The sequence below is a fragment of the Amaranthus tricolor genome, chromosome 3 (genome assembly GCF_026212465.1).
Source record: "Amaranthus tricolor cultivar Red isolate AtriRed21 chromosome 3, ASM2621246v1, whole genome shotgun sequence".
Classification (NCBI taxonomy): Eukaryota; Viridiplantae; Streptophyta; class Magnoliopsida; order Caryophyllales; family Amaranthaceae; genus Amaranthus; species Amaranthus tricolor.
In genome coordinates this window covers 31223541-31240069 of record NC_080049.1, presented here as the reverse complement: position 1 = coordinate 31240069, position 16529 = coordinate 31223541, and the positions used below count along the sequence as shown (strand labels likewise).

The window sequence follows — 16529 nt, the reverse complement described above, 5'->3', positions numbered from 1 at the left end:
CTTCTAACAATCAAAATTTATAGCTCGGAATCAATTATTTCAATGCTTATAAGTTAAAACAATCAAAAAAAAGTTGCATATATTAGATGAATATGTTAACAATTTAGAACATCTTTTCTACAAACAGGGCAAGAAAAGTCTCCATAACCAATTTAGATCTCATATATAACATCACATGACAAGTTCAAACTAACTCATATATAACTAGTTCCAACATTTCCTCAGTAAACTTAGTCACCATACATTTTGATGTATTCTAAATCTAAAAAGAAGCTCCTAATTTCCATCGGTGCAAGTTCTACCACCAGTTGTGCGGGATTCACAGGGCCTCCCCTCGATACCTTTATCTCTTCTTCAGAAGGGTTCTCGGTTTTCCAAGCTAACCTCGTCTTCTCCATCTCCGTTCTTTCTTGATTAGCCGATAGACTCATCTCTGTCACCTTCTTTATCTGGATTAGAGAAACAACAGATCACTAAATTTAACCCCGGAATTAAAAGAAGGTAACCTAAAGGGGTTTTGACTTTTGATCGTCTAGACTCTCATTCCTTACCTTCTTGTTCGGAAAAAGTTTCTTGAGTTCGACATGTGCCATCACCGATAAGTCTTTATCTTCTCCAATCTAAGCAAAAAATAGACACCCAAAATGAACACAGTTTACGCAACTAATTTCATGAAGGGAATACGTAAGAAACAAGGAACTGAAGGATTCCGACAGCAAAGACTGGTTGAGACGTATACTTAGAACTAAACATCAAAAACAAATTCCTGCATGATGCAAGTAATGCTTAAGGAAGGACTTACGATCAGTAACATTCCATAGCGCCCAAAAACTTGGTAACAGTACACTTTGTCTTAAACTATTTTGGCGGGCATAATGTTTAAGCTTGTTCACGAATGGTTTCTAAAAACAACAAGGAAAAACAGTCGCCGACTTATTACCGTTTTCTTCATTCTACTCTTCGTCCCCTTGATTTTGCTACATATACTATTTTAGTATGTCCCATATGATTTGCTACACTACCTCTTTTGGACATGACTCCACCTACAATAACCACTAAAACCTACAATTTAATTTCTCTCTACTAGAATAAAACTTAATCCCTCTATCCCAATGAGTTTGCCGACATTTCTATTTTAGGTAATGTTCCCACCAGTTTCTTTAATTCCTATCCACACATCTTATATTTTCCCTCACTTTTAATCTGAGCCACACAACCAGCATTTTCTTAAAATGCATGACCCCACTTACATACTGAATTACTCACTTTCTCCCTTTTTCTTGGTTTTTGTGAGTAGAAAACGACGTGTACATGCCTATCTTCCCGAAGTGGCAGGGATTTGAGTCTCATGGGCAGCAATGGCATGGAAGGTGGTAAACAAGGGTAAGGAGGAAAGGGTTAGGAGTCTTTTGAACTGCTTGTGGCTTTTCCCATGATAGTGTGATCTGCGATCAGCTATGTTTCCATTAAAATAAAGCGGAGATAAATTCAAATGAGAACCATCTACAGTCAGTCAGTCAGTCACTAACTCACTATTCAGCAATGTAAATAGCAACAAAATGTATACATCCCAAAATCTCAAGTCGAGACTTCAGATGTACATCCTCTGTCAAGAGTCAAGACTCTCAACCATTAAGATCAAACATCATGCACGTCTCTGCAATTGCATAAAATGATAGAATACGATCAAGGGATGAATTTGAGACCTCGTAAAGATGAGCCAAACGCAAAAGTATTTTCCCATTGTCAAGCTCCTGAATGATTAAAAAGAAAGGATTAGACCAGTCAATATAGATGAACTTATTTTGAAAACACTCCGACTTACCTGAAGGGTGATTATAGCAACATTTTCAGGAAGAGTATATGAGGATGCAAAGCCCGAAAAAGTTGGCACATGGGAATTCATCCAGTCATCCCTATCCTGCAAAAAGAAGAAATAATCCTATTTTGTGTACAACCAACTTTAGTACGTAGCAGACATTTCTACTCTCGACTTTGTTCACCTGTTCAGCAAAAGCAAAAATAAGTGGAGAGTAAATCTCTTGACCAGCAGTTCGACGCCACCTTGCCCCCTCTCCAATAGGGTCGATTCTGATAAAGTATTTTCCTTTTATCTGCAGAACGGGAATGGAAAATTTAAGGAGGCTAAAATAAAGCAACATATCCACCGTAGCAAAGTACATAACATTAAAAAAGTGAGTGAATATGAAAGCGACACATGATTGTTGAAAAGCATACCGTTAAGCCTTTACAGTCATCATGAGAACAAACGGTTTCGTTTAGAACCTCACCAACACCTCGAGAATCATCATGAAGCAGTCTCCTATCACACAATGGCTTGTTTTAAGATATATAATCTTGTGTTATATGTTAAAAACACACGAGAAATCATCTCAAAAGGAAAAGAAAAGAAAATAAAGTTCACTTGAGAAAAGAACACTAATGATCGGGGGATACAGGTGGAAATTACCTATGAAGCATTAATTCTATTTGACCTTCCGTTATACTTGACCCTCCAACAGCGCGGTCAACAAGCACCGAGAGTTCCTTGTTTCCATCTTCGACGTATATTCCAAGGTTTATCTGTGAAAGAAAAATTTTATTACAAGCAGAATAACTATGTAGGCAAAAGATGAAAAGATAACTGTCAAACACTTCACACACAAGAGTATCAGGATTTGAAAGATTTTCTTACAACAAAAAAAAATTAAAGAACAATTCTCGCTTTCTCTATTTTCTACAGTCTACATACATATATACATTACCGGATAATAATTTCCCGCAACCGGTTGGCTGACTTCGAGGTCCCAATCTGCTCTGTGATCTCGAATCTGAAATAATTGTGTCAGTCTTTCAATTCAGACAGATTATTTACACGTTCAAAAGGCGAACTCTTGCAGATATTTTACAAATCTATTAGCCACTTAAATTTGAATAAGAGGCATAAGAAATACAAGTGCAGCCTATGCAAAGAACTAGGCCACAATGCAGTGACATGCAAGGCAAAAAAGGCAATCATCAAAGAATACAGCACATGCAGCTTCCTCTTCACAGCAAGGCAACACTAGGGGGAAGAGAAAGGCTGCTACTTAGCATTGTTTAGTGTCATTTTTTTGGTGAACATTGTTTATTGTCAAGTTGTTTTTGAACAAAATGTTAACTACTTGGTTTGTATGACACTTCTTTTGTTTATCATAATTCCAACGGGTATATTTTTTAAAAAAATGGTATTTGACGCAAATAAAAAAAGTAAATGGTATATGGTGAATTATTAATTTACCACAAACGGCACACTAACGGCAGTTGTCATTGATGGTATTCTGTGCTAACGGACGAAAACTCAATGGTATGTGGTGAATTAGAACATTTTGTGTGGTATATGGTGAATTTCGAAGAAACTCAGTGGTATATCATGAAATATCCGTATATATATATATATATATGTATATATATATATATATATATATATATATATATATATATATATTATAATTATATTTTTGAGAAGGAAATAGATAATGAAGTGAAAGACTATCCAAATACAAAATATGACGAGAAAAAAAAATACTGGACTAACAAATTATCATGCTTAGCAATGACAGTTGCTTTAGAAGCCAAAATTTATAGCAAACTGGAAAGATAGCAAAGTGAGGAAACATCATCAATACTGTGGTTTTAAAAAATGAACCTACCCTTTTTATGAAATCACGACCATTAGAATCGGTGTAGAAAGTTCCATTTGTTTTCATGGTTGTTTTGATCTGGGTGACAATTTCTTTCCCAACTCCATCATCAACAGGTATGGGTCCAATCTAATCAAAGACGATGTAAGGCAACAGCTTGAGGATTAATGTATATAGGTGAATGAATAATATTATCAACTAACCGTGAACTCTACTTCAGCATGCTCCTTTGTCTTGTATACCCTAGTAATCTGCTCCAGTGAAACATAATTCGCTAGTTAGTTCACCTTTTGAATTTGCAATTCGCTCAAAATGGTTCAAAAATAGCATAAAACCGACCATAATTTGCTTTTTTCAATTTGTGATTTGCTAGGCGATTAGCGAATCATGTGACACTGATCTGCTCGAGAACGCAGCAATATGAGAAGGAACAAATTATCAGTTTTATGACAAAATGAAAAGGAACTTATTTAAAGGGCAAGACAGTTCATGACACAGTGATCTCACAACACCTTTTAAAGTTTGCGCGATATGATTTTCACAAAAGAATCAACTACATTCAGCTGTCTGTCTCTAAAAACCTTAATTTTTTAGCACATCAATGTAACAAGGCACATGCTTCATGCCAGTGGACCTATGCTCTAGGCCCCAATTGCTTTACTGTGCCTCTTTATACATTGGGCTCCATGCTTAAAATGTTGGAGGATAAGTATAATTGTGGAAAGCACCAAGTGGAGCATATGTTATAGGTACCAATAGAACACACATGACGATACATTCATCAGTTTCTAGAGACATATCATTTGTAAAGCATGCTAAACTGGATTAGTGACAAAACATCATGCAAAATAACTAAATAGCAAGTTATGGTAAAAACATCCATAAGACAAACACTAAATAGCCCCTTGATTGGAGACTTCCTTTTTAACTTAACTACCCTAGCAGTTATTACTCCCTTTGTTTCCTAATGAAGTTCCCACAAGAAATGTTCACGGGAATTTAGAAAAATAGAATTTTTTAGATAGTGGATATAATATTTTATTCAATAATAAATTTGATGGAGGAAAAGTAGATATCATAAACATTAAAAGAAAGTCGGTGGAAAATATGGGGTCCATATCTAACAAAAAAATGTTTTAAAAAAGTTAGTGGGAAACCATAAGAAAATAAAAATGTTAAAATGAAGTTAGTGGAAGATATGTAGGGATCATAAGCATTATTAAAATATTAAAATGAGGATGAATAAGGTTATTTTTGTCCAAATGTATGATATAAATAGAATGATTCTTTATGCGAACAATAATTGAAACACTCCAAAATGGCAAGTGGAAACTTTTTTAAGGAACGAGGAAGTATGATAGTATGGCAAACCCACTCGGACAGTTTGCCAGCCAAACAAAATAAAGTGAATCTCTCAAATATGTCGCTTGTTTCAGGGCTAATGAGTTCATTCAAGTTAAAATACGTTCTGATCAAGTTCAATAATCTAGAACCTAAATCCCAAAGGGGATCGGTGGATGACATCATCTACTCGCACAATATCAAAGAGTCTCTAACACTGAACTAGGAATATGAAGAGCACCTGGTGTATCCATGGAGTAGGTTGTTGATGAACCTCATCAAATAGTGGGCCTTTCATTACAGTCAAAGAATCCTGGAAAAATCAAACAATACTCGTCGTATTCCATAAATTGATTTAGAAAACAAAATTTAGAACGAATGAATAAATACCTCTCCTTTAGTATTGATAGAAAAAGTGTCATTTGGGCGGAAAATATATGCCCCAGATGCCTTCAAAAGCAGAAAGACAAAAAAAACATAATAAGCAACTACATATATGAAAGATCTTCCCAAACACAGCTAGGCTTCAATCAAGGTAGCAAGACTTGTAAAAGGAGAATAAAAAATAAAAAATTTATACAGAACACAATATGGCTACCTGCGGATCTCCGTCAGTTCCGCTGAATCCAGTGTAATAGCTATAGGACTGTTCAACAGCAGCATTAACCTTCACCAAACAAGGAAAATGTATTTAGAATAAGTGTCTTGTTTACTCCAGATCTATCTTTGGATAGAAAATAAAGCCTGCTCAGTCATAGATAATATAATATGGTAACAAGAATTCAGATTATGAAGAGTCCATAAAAATTACTGGTTTGTCGTAAAAAAAACAGAAAAACACCACTTACCGAGTTTTTATTATTAATATACTGAGCCAGTTTACCACCATCAACAGAAAAAAGTAACTTCAAATTTCCTTGTCCAACTTCTACAGTGCTATTTGTGTTCCCATGCACGGTGAGTGCTGACATCATTGACCTTGAACCTACTTATACAGTTCAGAGAAACAGGATAGGTTTCCTCTCAGCTATACATTGAAAAAACTGAGCAGGACATCAAGTACCATAGGCATTACGAATTCGACTAACCTGCTTGTGCACCAGATACAACATAGGTGCTGAAACCAAGGGGTGGAACAGACACCGAAAAAGCAAGCCAATACTTGATGGTAGCATCTGCAGGGACGCCTTGGTATGCTTTCACATGATCATTTCTTATATTCAGTAAGGCATCCGTCAAAGGCAGTATTTGAGATTCTACTTCCTTTCCATTAAAATCCTTAACCACAACCTTGTCAGTAGTAATCTACAATAGAACTGATTTACAGTCAATTTTAGAGCATTGATGATCGAACTAGAACAAAAACAGTAGATTACTTATATCAGGAGAAGGATATTCAGATGACAGAATATGAAAAATGAATTATTCATATAGTTACAAGGGAACGGAAGAAGAAACAACAGGACAATTTGTATGCGTAATGATGAAGAAAGAGTACTAACAGGAATTCGTATCACTTCCTCTCTGTTCCATCCAAGAGAATTGTAGACAACAATTATCTTGACAAAGAAAAGAAATATGTAAGTCTTTTGAGCAAAATAATACTTACAAAAATGGGTTTCGGAAGCAAAATATCACATTACCAAACTTTTCCCAGATGGCAAGAGTTTTTCTGACGGTGGACAATAGCTTATGTTTAGAAGAGGACACTGTAGACATGATATAAAACACAATTAAAACATATTCTATTTGCTTCTTTCAGCAGGAATAGCATAAATATGCATACAAGTCAGATTATAAAATCACGGCACAAATATAGAAGCGCTATTTAGAAAATCTAATTCTGGAAAGGATAACTACATAGGCATAGCAGTGTAGCACAATTTGCCAGCTAATTCACTATTTGGATTCGCAATTCACTCAAAAAGACCCTAAAAACCAATCATAATTCACTTTTTTCGATTCAAAATTCACTAGAATAGAGACTAGTTTGAGACACAAGTGAAAGCGTATACAGTGTATTACCTGTTGAAAGCTAGATTCAGTTCTTCCATGTTTACTGGTCAAAGAATGGAGTGAGGAAGAAACCACTTTCTCAGCCTGCAGATGACTTTTCTTAGAGCGTCATATTTGCAGTTGCAAAAGAGTAGAAACTAACACAAAAAATGAGAAACACGCAAAAACCACACCTCTAGATAGCCCAAGTGCAATCGCAAAGTATAATCGTCAGCCACATGCTGTCTTTCTGTACCAGTAACTGCATCATGATGTTGAGCAATCGCCAAAGCATGAGCTAATGTTTCTGTTTTAGAGAGCGATCCACTCCTTCCATTATAGAATTCCAGTTGCCTTGCTGCCTGATAGCAAACAAAAAATAGAGAAAGAGCGGAAGACATTTCAGATACATGCATGTCCCTGTCCCCTCAAAAAGATGACGAAGGCACTATGCATCTTACCAAGTAGTACCCGCTCATAACTCTTACATAACCTTTAAATCCTGGTCTACTTGTGAAGTAACCGGTCCAGTATGCATTAGCGCGATCTGCGTAGCTAGAGAAAAACATCACATCCCGTTAGTACAAGTCATGGATCAGAAATAGAGTCAGCCAACCTCCATCTAGAAACTCAAAAACTCACGGGAAAAAATCATCACTTTTGACAGGCCAGGTTTCATTCATTTCATGTTTTGCATTTGCGTAAATTGATGGTGTTGAGTAAAAAGCATTTACACGCCCATCCTACATCCAAAATGGAAACATTAAAACAAAACAAATACAACATTGCAACAAATATAAGCAAGCCAATGAATATACATGCTCAATTTAAATGCTACAAGATCACAACATTCTGGAATCTGTTTTTCAGGGAGAATTCAGTAAAAACATACCAAATTAACATAATGGATAAATTTGTCCATTTGTCTAAACCAGGAATTGGCGTACTGATAACGGAAATCCTCTCCCATGGTCCACATGATATGATTTGTTCTGGTTACATTAGCCTACAGACAGAATATTAACAGTTATGCTTTTCATGCACTAGTAAACAAAATTGGATGCAAACATACATTTTTTATATTGAGAAACATCATATAAGCACAAAAAAATATCAACACAGTTTGTTAATAGAGCTATCAGCTATCCGGATACTTGACCGGGACAAGAGATGGCCAGTGGGTATAACTTTGTGGGTCTTGGACCGGTTTCATCCCAATTGGGGGGAGGGGGTGGGTATGATTTTGGTGGATAGGTTGTGGATATGACCATAACCCGTTCCGTATCCATCCCTTCCGCTCCATTCCTGCCCACTTTATACCCACATTATTTTACCAAATATCCCTATAGCATGACGACACTTACATAAATAAAATTACTTGAAAACAAAACATAAAAATCAAACCAGATTGAGCAAAGCGAAGAATTATGAATGCAATGTCATTTATTTTCAAGTGAATTTACTTCTTTCTTTATGATTGACTATAATTTCTTGTTATTTAATGTCTTTAATTATTTCATTTATGTTTAATATCATGTCTAGTTTTATTCAATGAGTTGAGTAGATGTGTTTGGGCTAGGGTATTAGATAAAAGTTCTTCATTAAAATGTAGGTATTAATGATAAGATTGATGTAATTTCAAATAATGAATGGTTGAATGCAAATTAAATGTCTAAAAGCTAGGTTAATAATGTTAATGAACATGAAAGATATGGTATTAGGGTTCAAAATTGAGTTGTTCGTATTCATTCAATGAATCACTATTCTAGCTTACATTGTAAATAATTAATTAGGGGGAGTCAATATACTTGAACTTTTAGGGTCAATAGCAATTAATCCATAGTAATAGGTGAGCCCGAGAGGAAATCTAATATTGTTAATAAATTGTATGAGTTATTTAAGCCAAGAATGGGATAATAACTTATAAGATAAGAGTAATTTCCCATTCAACCTAGCAATTATTGAATTCATCAATTCTACCTACTTGATCCACATTTGATAAAAGAATTGGTAGTCAAAATACCCGTTTGCCCATTTTATTATCATTAATATTCTTAAATCTTAATTTCGTGACAATTATTATTTTACTATTTCTTAGATTAGTTTTATTTTACAAACTCAAAAGAAGAAAGCATAGCAATAAACAGACATATCCATAAACTATCCATATACCTTTCAATACACTTACTTGTGATATGGCAGCGGCAACAAAGTCATCTACTCTCTCTTGGACATTATAGTCAAATAGAAGCGGGTCATCCTTCAACCAAAAAATAGCATGAAGAAGACTTTAATGTAAAAGCAGGAAAGCTACCTTGCTACTGGCACATATAACATAATAAGAACAATGTAGAAGTAGTTTCAAGAAAATAAATGAATAAACTAATATGACATATACCATATACCTGAATAGGATGGGACACATCATTTACTTCAAACTGAAATCCATCAGGGGGATTATAATGCCTGGGAAATATACCAGTGAAGATCTGCATATGCCAATTGAACAGGCAAGGTTACATAGTTTGGTCTAAACTGTAAACCAAACCGTAATTTAAGAATTTGGTCTGGTCTACGATCTAAATGGTTTGGTCCTTTTTTTAAAAAAAAAATTAAGGTTTTCGGTCCGGTCCCGGTTTTAGAATTTTTAGACCAGTCCGAACCGGAAAACCATAATAAACTTTGGTCTGGTGAAAACCGTAAACCATAGACCGGAACCACAATATATATGAGTGATTTTAATTAGGCAACCAAGGCCCAACTATGAATTCCATTCTGACGGCCCATCTTTAAATTAGGTATAAAAGATGAAAACCCTAATTAAGCTTTCTTTGTTGCTTTGCTTGTGTTGTAGGTTGAACACGGGACACGGCGCATCCAACATCCAAGACTCAAGCATCTCCACTCTCCAAACTCTAATAATCTTCTTTAATCTCCTGATCTCTATTCTCAACGCAAGACTCAAGCATCTCCAATCTTCAAAGTGAGTCAACTACAATTTACTTTATTCAAGAAAATTCTAGAAAAATCTTTCTAGATAATTCTAGAAAAGTCTGTGGTCTGAATTCTCATTGCTAAATGCTAATTTGCTTCATTCTTTCTCATTTGTAGTTTCTTACTTTCTTTTTTTCATCCACGAAAAATATCAACACTTCAAAGTGAGCCAAGTCGCCAACGAATACGATTCCACCTTCCACGTCTTAAATGCTAATTTTCACCACGGAATCAAGTGTAGAATCTTCTAAATTAAAAAAAATGTATCAAAAAGAAAAAAACCGTAGACCAAACCAGACCGGTCTGGTGTGTTGACTAGTCTGGTCTGGTCTGGTTTGAAAAATTTCCAGACCGGAATTTCTGGTCTGGTCTAATTTTCTGTCAAACCAGACCAGACCGGACCATGTGCAACCCTAGTTCACATTGTTCCAGAAAGATGGGGAAAACCCTTTCTAAAGAATGGCAGAGAGATAGTGGCGGAAAGAGAAGAAAAAGAGAAGTCTTTCATTGTTAATTCGGCGACTGCAGATTATAAAGATGAAGATAAGAGCTCATATTATATCGTTTCGAGTACCCATGATTTAATTTTCAAGAGTCGAAGTTCCTGCATTTGTTTTAAGATAGTTGTATACCAATTAAGTTTTGGTTATTTCCTTTTTCTTTTTCGACTGAAAACTCATCGTCTAAATTTATGATAATTTGTCTGAACTCTAAACAAGCAAAATTTATTTTGCACTTAAAATGAACTAGGAAACCCTCAGCTGAACCTTATATGAACTTCTCCGCACTTGTAAGCCCCCATCCGAATTTATCTTTTCTTACCTTTTTATGTGAAAAAAAGGTTTTACACTCCCTAAACAACCAAAGGATAAACTGAAAATTGATTTCCAGAAACTTGAACATAGTCTGCTTAACTTCATAATGAAAATTGACAAGAATAACAAGCCTTCAGCTGTTTCATTAGTTACCTGTGAAGTAGAACCAAGTGACCTCGAACCACGCCATATCACCTCAAGAGTTTTCTCGTCTTTTCTTTTTTCTCTATCTTGATAATCAATACGGGCAAAGTACAATGAATCAAATCCAACCTGCAAAATAAGGGATCATAGGAAAAGATAAGTTCTTGAACAGCTAAGACAATGAGCGCTCCCTCCATTCCATAATACTTTTTTACAGTTCACTTTGCGCCCACTAAGGCACTAACTCAAACTTCTCTCTCCTCCATTTTTACAATTTCCCCCAGTCTCACCAAGATTAAGTGCTAACTATACGTATTTTCAACATTTTTGATTTGGGGATACACAGAGGCAAAAGATGATACTTCAAAAAATGGTATCAGTCATTTCTTCTGCATTTTACTAGATATACATATCTACAACTATAAAAAAATAGGCTTCTAGAACTAGAACTAAATGGATCCAGGAGTTGTAACAAAATTAACACTGCTTTCAGAAAAAAATACAAAAATGTCAGAGCTATTTGAACTACAAATGTCCCACTGGAAGACAACAATTCCATAAAGGACCATTTTCAACAAAAACAGTGCATTTCCCAAGGCAACTAACTAACTTTCGCGTAGGTGGGGTTTGGGTGGATCAAATGTGTGCAACCTTACCCTTGATTAACAAAAAGGTCATTTGTTGTTGACCGTTAATTGCAATTATCATCTATAATTTTACTTAAATAAAAATGCACATGATTTAATGCGCCATATAATCTCTAGCCCCATCAGGGATGGACGTAATAAAAGGCAACTGCAACATAATTAAATCATTCTTAAGCTGAAAGCTAAAACATGTCAAATAGCCAATAATGTTCTTTGAAACTTTTGTTTAATCTAATACTTCTATTTTGGCTGAAATGAAGCACTACTTGAAGAATTACATGTATCAAGAAGATGATACTCAAACTCAAGAGAAAGCATAATCAAGTAGTTAAGGAATTAAATCTTCACAATAAGGCAGAGTGACAAACCATTATGTTGATAAGAGATGTCAATGACACACTTGACAAGAGACTTTGCTACAACAACACCAAAGCTCTAATCCAACAATATGGAGTGGCTACATGAACCAAAACAAATCCCCATAAACAAAGATTTTACTAGTGGAGGCTTCGCTAGAAGAAATTCAAATCAAGTTAGAAGCGTTATATGTAAACTAACCCCTAACAAAGTTAAGAACAAGAAGCAACAATTAGATGTTAAGGTAAGATAAGGAGGCCTCGGAGGATACAAAAGATCATTTAAGATAATAATGAGGCAGAGCTGAAAACAATTTAGGAGGTGATAGTCAGATATGGCTAAATGAGATTCAGTTTGCATCAAAGACATAGCATGCCATGTGATTAAACAATGATGCTCCATGATGACATAGCCAAACCCTAAGCATTGAGCCTCTAGGTTTTTAAGCCGTTGGGTGGCCTCCATCACCAGCTTTAGGTGAAAATTAGACGGAAAAAATTCCTTTTAAAAGTTTTTCCTAGTCATTAATATTAAATACTTTCTCTAATTCTCATTATGTCTCTAACTACTTGATTAGTTACAATATTCACTTATTAATTATTTTTCTAACCCATCATTGTAAAAGTGTTCACTCAGATAGTCTTTTCTAAGCATTCACTCTATTAATTTTGGCTTGTCATAAGCAAGAACATTGACATTTTAAACACGCCACTCGCCAGATCCAACAAACAGAAACACTTCCTGAGTGGATATTTCTTTAAATAAAGCTGGTCTTGTTGTCTTGCGGGATGTTCATGTTAAATTAAATGGGTCTGAAAGTTCTAAGATTCTAGTATTGAAAAATAATAATCCCATAAGAAATATAAACAACCAAGAATAAAGCAAAATGGTTTGACATGCAAAGGGAGGGTAAAGTAACTCATAAACAAAAAAAGAAGGCAAAATCTACACATACCTCTGCACCAAGCAAGTAAGCCTGAACAGCTGAATGTCCAAAGGGATCAATCTGCCAGCCAACTCGCGGCGTCTGATCAAATTCATTCTTAATAAACTGATGCCCCAAAGTTGTTTGATCAATGAGATCAATATAATGTGTTGTTGCCTCATCATGCATGCACATTCCTCCATTTCTACATCAACCAAGAAACTGTAAGAGAGTAATTCAAAACAAAACGAGTCATCTAGCAGATTACCTAAAGTGGCATGTTAAATTTATACACTTAGATTGTTTGAAATTTCCGAATTGGCATAAAAAATTCATACAGCAATCATAAAGACAGCATTAAGTTGAATAGTAGTACATAAACTCTAATTGACCCGAATTGACCAGCTCCTTGACCTTGGCCTTCAGCTTTGGACTCTGCTGTCTCCACCACCTCTGGAAAAAGGCCTGAGAACCCCCCGCCAACAACAGCACCACCAACAACCAAATCAAACCCGTGAATAATGACCCCACAAACTAGTATTTGATCAAACAAGGGCAAAGAAACATAATCAGATACTTACAATTTCGACATAAATAAACTTGCGATTTTCATCTTCTGACAAAGCTGAAATCACTGAATCCAGCACGTTTTGCACGCAGGCTCCCTATCATGCAAACAGACCACTATTTCATTCTATAATAAATTTTCATATTCAAAATTAATGATCATAATTAGTATGGGTGTGTTTGGCAAATGGAATTTTGATGATTGTTTATTGTTTTTTGTCTTTTGGTGTTTTCATTGGTTAAACCAAAAAAAAAAATGAATGTCAACCGAAAAGCTAGCTTTCAAGCCGAAATCGAAATAAGTAGAGTACGTTTTTCATTGGCTTTGGCTTTTTTGGCTCGCTTTCTCTAATTAACAATCAACAATTAAATTTCAACAAATATCTTTACAACCGGCTAGCTTAAAAGCCAACCAAAAGGTCAATTCTACAGTCTCTTCCCATCAATTAGCAACATTACACTATTTGCGTCTGCCACATTTTCTTTTATGGAAATATCCTTGCACTTATACTTAATAATCATACGCACATTTTCTCTCTTTTTGATATCAACCACGCGAATTCAATGCGGTCTCTACTTTCTTAATATTTGCGTCTGTGATGCAAATTCACGGGGACACAGGAAGTCATTTTTTTAAACAATACCTAGAAATTATTATTCTAGTTGCGTTTTCAAATATCCGGGCTCCAAAAACGCAAAACTATAATAAACTTTCAATAATATTCTACTCTTGAAGCCCAAATTCTTGGGGGCTTATTTTGGGAAAAATTCTTCATTCTTAATCAACTGATGCCATAAACTAAACTGCTAAACTGCAGTGCCGACCATTCCCATAAAACAAAAATAGCTAAAACCTTACCAGTTCTATTTACTTTGTTTTTTCATAAAAAACCGAGATGAAAACCTAATTCGGGTAATGTGAGAATCAATTACTCCCGGCGGCATTTTAACTTTCAATAATTTGGGTTTATTGGGGCATTATTTTGGGAATAAATTCCAAAACTTTACATGCAATTCAGTAGTTTAAAAATGAAATTTAGTGACAATAAAGAAGAAACAAACTTTTGATCAAGCACCCACTATACAAAAAGTATGAATAATAACAGCGCATGATCAAATAAGATTTCAATTCACTACGCCATTCTGTAACAGAAGATTAACAGTAAGATACTTCAATTAGAAGAGATAGAAAAAGAACCCGGATAGAATTATTGGCGCCAACATAGTATTGGTCTACGGTCTTCAACCACCCAACATCATCATGCGTATGAGGTACCAAATGAACATTAATTTTCCCAAAAACTATTTTAGCCGATGTATTATAAGCTATATATTCCGATTTCACACCAATTAAGAGCAGAAAAAAACCCATTAAAATGTTGATTAAACTTATGGAATTTTCCATTGGGTAATGCTCAAAATTCAAACTAAAATCATAAATTTTTAGGCGGAGTTAGCAAAGAAAGAGAAATCCAGAAGTGGTAAATACTGAATATACTGAACACTGAAAAATAGGAGTAATTCGGACGAATTTAAGAGGGAAGAGTAAGAATTAAAAGGAGGAATTTTAGTGGGTTGACATGAATTTGAAAATTTGAACCCCTACTTCGACCACGGTTACCGATCGCTTCAACGGCAAGCTATGTATCGTTTTCTGATTACTCAAACGTTAATGGATCGTGAGTGGAAAACGGAGTGACACTTTTGTCTACTTTCATCATTTATTTTTCCAGAATTTCGAGTTCTATTCTTTTTGTTTAAAAATAAAATAATTACTGTTAAAAGGTAGGAAGAATATAAAGAGAAAATGTAGTATATGAGATTGATACTTGCTTCGTATATTAATATCTATCTTGTATTTACAATACAGAAGCAATGCTTTTATAGGCAAATTACACAACACTATTCATGAGGATAGGGTTGAAGAACCCAATGCATTCATGAATTGTTTTTCAAGTTATAACAATTACGATTTTTTGCGTACTTTTTTGTCGGATATGGCTCCACTCCACCTAGACTCTAGTCACCACCTAAAACCACTCTTCTAATGGATAATTGGACATCATTAAATAGTGAGATTTAGCGGTTTATAGTTTATCTATTGCATTAATTATTTTTTTTTTCATGTTAAAGTTGTTATGAATATTTTAAAAAATATTGATATAGAAACTTAAATGTTGCAAATTTAATGGGTTGGAGAAGATATATAGACATTTGTGTTTTTTGCGCTTGTTTTGTGTTAAATAATTGTTAATGGCAATGAGTTTAGTTGTTTGACAACAAAAAACTAAAATATATATGACAAATCTAGTTAATAAATAAGAGAGAGAATCATAGTGAAGAACACGTGTTAGAGAGCATAAAATGTTTGTTAAACTAGTATAAGTAACTTATTAGGAGTAAAATTATGTAAAAAATTAAATTCTATGGACGTTGTTGGTGAAATAAAAAATCCTCAACAAATAGGCTAACCATAATTTTTAATATTTTGGACATCGTTAACAATGCTGTTAATAGGATGTATTTTAATAATGTCTTTCAATCTCGATTATTTTTCGTAAATAATGCTAAATGGCAAATTATGAACATCGTTACCAATGCTCCTAAAATGATGTATAGTAATATTTTTCATAAATAATGCTAAATGGAAATTATTTCTCAACAAATGCCTAAAGAAATAATAATTCTTAAGTATGGAATATATAGGACAAAATCCAAAAAAAAATCCATTGGCATTTAATTTCTGTCATATTCAATCTAAATATCTCTAATATTATATAACTAAAAATTATAAAAATTATAACCAAAAGGAATTATAAAAATTAATATTAATAAAAATTTACGGTAAGATGGAACAAACAAAATCTTTTTTACTCTATGTCAACTTATAAACTAAAATTAAAACATAAATTAAAATTGATCGATTACTTGTGTCAAAAAACTAAATTTAACGGTTATACTAAATAAAGAGAGTATTTAGCAATGGCGGTAAACATTTAAATAGTGCAAATAAAAAAGAATTTGAGTTCAATCCTAGGTGGATAGTATTTATTTATTTAAG

General features: G+C 34.3%; 1 protein-coding gene across 2 annotated transcripts; it reads right to left on the bottom strand.

Annotated features, from left to right (window-relative positions):
* Positions 1 to 56: 56 nt before the first annotated feature.
* On the bottom strand, positions 57 to 15433 carry LOC130809201 (alpha-mannosidase At3g26720). 2 transcript variants are annotated; one of them, XM_057674866.1, is made up of 29 exons: positions 14667 to 15433; positions 13483 to 13566; positions 13278 to 13366; positions 12932 to 13106; positions 10982 to 11101; positions 9425 to 9508; positions 9208 to 9279; positions 7912 to 8025; positions 7662 to 7762; positions 7481 to 7574; positions 7214 to 7381; positions 7050 to 7124; positions 6668 to 6733; positions 6527 to 6583; positions 6113 to 6329; positions 5873 to 6009; positions 5623 to 5691; positions 5415 to 5474; positions 5266 to 5337; positions 3887 to 3934; positions 3693 to 3812; positions 2766 to 2831; positions 2471 to 2583; positions 2239 to 2323; positions 2004 to 2114; positions 1826 to 1921; positions 1707 to 1754; positions 552 to 620; positions 57 to 449 (listed from the first exon to the last, which is right to left on the bottom strand). In XM_057674866.1, the coding sequence occupies exons 1-29, from the start codon at positions 14871 to 14873 to the stop codon at positions 231 to 233; spliced, it is 3036 nt and encodes a 1011-aa protein (XP_057530849.1). In that variant the 5' UTR covers positions 14874 to 15433; the 3' UTR covers positions 57 to 230. The 2 variants fall into 2 exon arrangements, with proteins under 2 accessions (XP_057530849.1, XP_057530848.1); XM_057674865.1 differs by having other exon boundaries at positions 5873 to 6012; positions 14667 to 15206.
* Positions 15434 to 16529: the final 1096 nt, after the last annotated feature.